The sequence below is a fragment of the Eurytemora carolleeae genome, unplaced genomic scaffold (genome assembly GCF_000591075.1).
Source record: "Eurytemora carolleeae unplaced genomic scaffold, Eaff_2.0 scaffold1920, whole genome shotgun sequence".
NCBI classification, from domain to species: domain Eukaryota; kingdom Metazoa; phylum Arthropoda; class Copepoda; order Calanoida; family Temoridae; genus Eurytemora; species Eurytemora carolleeae.
In genome coordinates, this window is record NW_019397819.1 from 19528 (window position 1) to 26224 (window position 6697).

The 6697-nt window shown below is 33.2% G+C and overlaps 1 protein-coding gene across 1 annotated transcript in view; it reads left to right on the forward strand.

Moving 5' to 3' along the window:
* The window catches only part of LOC111716011 (uncharacterized), an 11011-nt gene extending 5361 nt beyond the window's left edge, over nucleotides 1-5650 (forward strand). The window contains exon 3 of the mRNA XM_023491420.1: nucleotides 5221-5650. Coding sequence (XP_023347188.1) covers nucleotides 5221-5403 — 183 coding nt within the window. The 3' untranslated portion in view covers nucleotides 5404-5650. The remainder of the gene's footprint in view (nucleotides 1-5220) is intronic.
* Nucleotides 5651-6697: the final 1047 nt, after the last annotated feature.

Genomic DNA, 6697 nt, shown 5'->3' on the forward strand with positions numbered 1-6697 from the left:
ATTAAAGGATTGAAAGTGATATGGCATTGGACCTGAAGTTGAAGGGAAATTGGTTGGTATAAAAAGAGATGTACAGAAATAGGGGGGGGGGGGGGCAAAATTTGGGAAAAAGGTTATTGGATGGAACTGGTAGGTGGTTGGTTGGTGGAAATTTAGAACAAATTAAACTTAAAATACTGCGTAACGGGCTGTTTGCTTTTGAAGTTAATATCAAAATATTACCAAGTTCGGATTATATATGGTGAACAAACTGAACATTTTACAAGAAAATTCCAAATATATCAAACTTAGACCAAAAACTATTTCTTAAATTTAGTTATCATTCTTTTCTTATTCTTTATTTTTTCTTTTTCTATTGTTAAATTTAGGCTAGGACATGCACGCTTATTTAATAGGTCGGTCCCTATCTAGGCTAGGATATGCACGCTTTAAATAGGTTGGTCCCTATCTAGGCTAGGATATGCACGCTTTAAATAGGTCGGTCCTTATCTAGGCTAGGACATGCACGCTTATTTAATAGGTCGGTCCTTATCTAGGCTAGGATATGCACGCTTATTAAATAGGTCGGTCCTTATCTAGGCTAGGACATGCACGCTTATTTAATAGGTCGGTCCTTATCTAGGCTAGGAAATGCACGCTTATTTAATAGGTTGGTTCTTATCTAGGCTAGGATATGCACGCTTACTTAATAGGTTGGTTCTTATCTAGGCTAGGATATGTACGCTTATTTAATAGGTCGGTCCTTATCCAAGAAAACTATTACTGCGATCAAAATTTGTTTTTGTCAGCGGTTGCATTTTAAATGAACAAGTAAAACAAGACAACTCAGTAAGTTTAAATATTGTTGAATTCTAAACCAAAACGGGATAAAATTCAAAAAAGAAGAAACCGAATGGATCTCACCTTGGTTAGTTCAGGGTGAGAGTGGGGGGTTGGGGGGTATAGTCTCCCTCTGTATTGTGTGGTGTGCCCCTTTATTATATATACTAGGTCGTATTTATCAAAATTTGACACATTTATGGAAGATTATCAAAATATTTCTCTTTATCCGTCCTCCACACCATAATAGAACTCAGACCTGGATATACAGGCTCAGCTAGTCCAAACCTAGGATAGCATTCAGCTAACTCAGCCAAAACCTGAACTGAGCACATAATAACTTTGAGCTAGCTGAGTTCAATTCATGCTAACTTAACATTTACCTAACTAAGCCGAAATAACCCAGAATTGAGCCCATGATAAAAATGAGCTAACTGAGCTAAAACAAACCGGAATTTCGCACAAAGTTACATTGAGCTACCTGAGCCAAAACCAGAACTGAGCTCATAATAACTTTGAGCTAACTCAGTCAAAACTTTAATTGAGCCCATGCTAACTTCGAGCTTAAGTTAGTCTAACTAACCTTAATTGTAGTCTATTGTAACATTGTGCTAACTCAGCTAAAACCTGATTTGAGTCAATAATAACATTGAGTTTACTTAGCCAAAACCTGAATTGAGCCCATAATAACATTTCGCTAACTTAGCCAACACCTGAATTGAGCCCATAATAACATTTCGCTTACTTAGCCAACACCTGAATTGAGCCCATAATAACTTTGAGTTAATTTAGCCTAACTAGCCCTAAAGTGAGTCTATTGTAAGTGTAACATTGAGCTAACCGAGAAAAAACCTGAATTAAAACCAGGAATAACATTGAGCTAACTAAGCTAAAACTAACCCCAAATAGTGAATTCGGCCCCTAATAATATTGAGCTAAGTTAGCCTATAACATAACGTTGAATTGAGTCTATTGTACCAGCTAATTGAGCTATAACTATCCCTAAAGCGAGCCTTTTGTAATATTGAGTTAATGAGCCCATACAAACATTGAGCTAACTGAGCTAAAACAAATCTAAATTGTTTCTTAGCAAACTTAGTTGACTGAGTAAAAACAAACCAGAATTGAGCCCATAATAACATTGAGCGAACTGAGCCTTAGCCAAAACAAACCAAAATTGAGTCTTTTAAAACATTAAATAAGTTAGCTGAGCCAACATAACCCTACAAATGACCTATTTCAACGCTAAGTGAACTAAACCAAACCAAATCTAGCAAACTGGGCCAAACCAAGCCAAATCTAGCAAACTGGGCCAAAACAAACCAAATCTAGAAAACTGGGCCCAAACAATCCAAATCTAGAAAACTGGGTGAAAACAAACCAAAGTTTAAACTATTTAGGCCAAAGCAAAACTAAAACATGAATGCACTGACTAACCCTGCCAAGCAAACTTAAAAAGAGCCCATTTTGCTCTCTCTATATAAACCAAGTTGCCCATAAAGGATGAGACTTCAGAGACGACAGTACGGAATTATTACTGACTGTTTTCTTACATTCATGATACCCTGCAACTGATAACATTTGTTCCTTATATTACAAATCATTAAAAAAAATATTAAAAAACTATATTATTATTATTCAAGGTAGAATACTTTATTTAACCTTGGAATTGTCAAGAGCTTCAAGTTTTTACAGTCTTATCATTCTTGGGTAACCCTGTATATCCTTTACTCCAGCTCTCTAGCTCAACTAAAAGGAAAAGTTTGTAAACTACTCTAGAAGTTTATCTGTGTATTGGGAGTTTATCAATTATACAGAAAACTTTTATAATAAATTCACCTGCTCATCAGTTCATCAGTTCATCAATTCATCAGTTCATCAGTTCACCATTTTTTTTATCTCAATGACTGTTTTATATTTAGTTGAGTATTGAATTATTGGATAATTGTTTTTCTAGAGAAAAGGTAAAAAACTAGATTTCCAATATCATGAAATCTTTTTATTAAAGTTTTAAACTAGAAATCTGGAAACTTGAGATATAGCAGAATATTAAAGGTTTCCTCTCAACCTGTATTCAGATTGTGGATATAAATATATAATATTATAATATATTCTTGTGTATCTCAGAATTTTAGTTTCATGGAGTAATTATATTGAGATATTTTGACGAATCCAGAGATACTTTCAAAGGACGAAATTTGAATGACGACCTAATAATCTTTTAATATTATAAACTGATGGCTGAACTTAGTATCTTGTTTGAATAAAGTCTAGTTAAAGGAATTTCAAGTGACTCCATCTATAAAGTGGTATTTCCAATTTATAGAATGGTAATTCCTATTTATAGAGTGGTATTTCCCATTTATAGAGTGGTATTTCCCATTTATAGAGTGTATTTCCTTTTCACAAGGGCACCCTGGGTCTCATTAAGGATGCATAAAATATCCAAAATTTTCTCTTTAAAGTTGATTCCATGCTTTGTGGGTAAACCTGTATATTAGCCCAGAGAGGGTTGTAATTGAATCAGTGTTGTGGATAGAAAATCAGAGGAAAAAGGAAATTGGAAATAAGATTAGAAAATGGAGGTCGGTTTCTTATCTGACGACCTTATCAAAATATAACACAATTTCGTTATAAAAATTTTTCATGAAATTTCATTGCATTTTTTTGCCATTTTGTCCCAAAAATTGAAAAATTCTGAGCACATCTGCAAGTAAGTTAATATTTATTTCATGGAAAACTTCACAAACACTTCCCCACAAAAAATTGAACTCTGAAATTGCATTGCAAGTTATAGTAACATATTTGACAAAAGGATCTTTATAAAAAAAATATAACTAAAATGTTTTAGGACATTTAACATTTTATATTATAAACTTGAAGCTAGGAATGGAAGTGAGCGGATATTAAACCAGGAAACTGATTATTTGCTGCTAGGGATGGATCGTCTCCCCCTTTTTGAAAAACGATCGTTTCGTTAAAATAAGACGAAGAAAAAAACGAACAACGAAACAACGATCGTTTATTTAAACGATAGTTTTTTAAAATATTGTTTTTTGAAAATGGTCGTTTTCAAAAACGATAGGTTTTCGTTTTTTAAAAACAACTCTTCGTTAACGACTGCTAACGAGTACCCATTGTCAACGATCGTCAAAATCTTTGAATCCCTATATCATTATAACCTGATGGTTGAACCCTTAATATTTCAAACCTATAACATGCAAAGATATAGGGATTAGAAAATCTGAGGTTTTGGCAAAGACTCAATTCTCTAAAAGAACTCTTACCATAAATGATAAAAATATTAAACTCTTAGAAAAATAAAGAATAGATATTTCTGAAAAAAAGTTTTATCAATGATTATGCTTAAAACGTACCTTTCATAGAACTTCTTAGCTGAATAACTTGCGACCCATTATTTCTACTTTAAATGTAAAAAATATAGTGCAAAATCATACTTGTAGTTTCAGGATTTAAAAAATTTGAAATTTTTGTGGAAAAGTTTCAAGACATAATGATGATTATTAAGAACAGGATTATCTAAGGAACTAAAAACTCTATTTTTCTAATCCCTGTAATATGATGGTATACTGGTATTCATATTTGATAAATTAAACAGGAATTGTTTTTTTTTCTAGCCGCATCCACGCTTTGAAATATATAAGGTTTAAAGATATTAGGATTAGAAAAAATTCGAAGTTGTGGCGGGTAATAAGAATAAAGGGAAGGGAAATGGCGCTGGTCTGGTATGAGAAAGCCAGTCGCACTGCTTTGCAGACGAGTTCGTTATTACACACACACTCTTTTGGCACAGACACACAACATGACTACAGTCAAGGAAATTGCAGAACAATATGTCGTCAATTACAATTAAGCTTGAATAACGACTTGTTTATTGTAAACGTTAATCAAATTATATTCTTTGCATGAAATTTTGGCTTATTGTGTTGACTTAAATAAATAAATAATATATTACATGCATATTAAACTTATTTTTAAGTAAACAATTAACAATAAACAAATAAATTCTCCTAGACTCTACAAATACCGAGATTCTTATCTACTGTATATACCTAAACTACACGCCTTCGGTTCGTTATCACTTACACACACCTTTTTGGTACAGACACACCCCCATGACGTTTCCGCCCCTTGTTCATAAATTTTGTGTTGCGAATCTCAGAACAAATTGCATTTTTTCAATTCCTCTTCAATATCCCTTGATTGTCTATACCCTGCAGGGATAACTGTTAAAGTTAAAAATGTATATTGATAATGATATCGAGATCAAGCATTCAAGATTATATTACGATACTCCATACAAAAGTTCCGATCGATCAGTTCCTTTTTTAGACATAATTTAATCCCCTTATTAATTTTAACAGGATTATCTGTGTTTAGGAGAGCCTGGTGAGTATAGCTGGAGCAGGATTATTTCTCACGGTTGGGTTTATCACCCTTAGCTCCTACTCACACCCGGAGTACGGAGCTCCGGCAGGGAAAGCTCTGGCAGGACTTTGTATCACTACTGGAGCTGTTTTTGGACTCAACCTTGCTCTTACTATCTGTACAATGAGGAAATAAAATCAATTATGTACAAGTAAAGACAATAAGTGCATGAAACTATGCTTGTATATGTACAGTATAGAAAAGTGAAACGTACTGCAGCTAAGCAGTACAGATTACGGAGAAGAAAAAAACCAAGCTGTGCTAAAAATAGAAAGTGAATATCCTGAAATTAACGTGATCTGTGAATTGATGAGATAATGTCAGTTAAACAATAAATTATAATTTCTAGCTTATTATCTAACAATTACACTTTAGGTTTAAATTGAGTGTTTTTTATCTCAACAACAACCCCCAAAAAAAGTTCCTAATATTTTAAGTTGAAAATAGTGGTTGCGCTGAAAATGTATCTATTTATCTTGAGATTCAAGATTTAATCTCTGGAATTGAACCATTCAATAATAGAATACCGATAAAAGAGAAATCTTTATAGCCAAGCTGAATACCGGAAATGGAACCTTAACTACGCAGTACACCGGAAGTAGAACTTAAGATAAAGAGGAATTCCCCAACTGTAGTCCTGTAAGTACAAAGAGGGGTTTAATGCGGATATAAACTTTTGTTTACCATTGACTCTAGTTTCTCTAGTACCAGCATAAACTAGGGTTTACGACAGAGAACTTATATGCTAATCCTCTTCATTAATTCAGGATTATACAGGATATATAGTACCCTTTCTATACCTGGATACAGGATATAGTATCCTTTCTATACCTGGATACAGGATATATAGTACCCTTTCTATACATGATACAGGATATATAGTACCCTTTCTATACCTGGATACAGGATATAGTATTCTTTCTATACCTGGATACAGGATATATAGTACCCTTTCTATACATGGATACAGGATATAAAGTATCCTTTCTATACCTGGATACAGGATACATAAAACTTGGTGATTCTATACTATCTTTCCCTATACATAGATACAGGATACATAAAACTTAGTGACTCTATAGTAATCTTTACTATTCCTAGATACAGGATACATAAAACTTAGTGACTCTATTATATTCTTTCCTATACCTGGAAATAGGTTATATATATAAGCCTGGATACAGGTTATATATAACCTGGATGCAGGATCAAATACATAAATCTGGACATAGGATATGTATAAATTGGATACAGAATGTATATGGAATTGTATATCAACTTGGATACAGGATATATATATATACCTAAATAAGGATACACATAAAACTGGATATAGCTGGTATACGAACCTGGATATACGATATACGTAAACCTGGATATAACATATACGTAAATCTGAATAGAGGATATATATTAACCTGAGTTACAG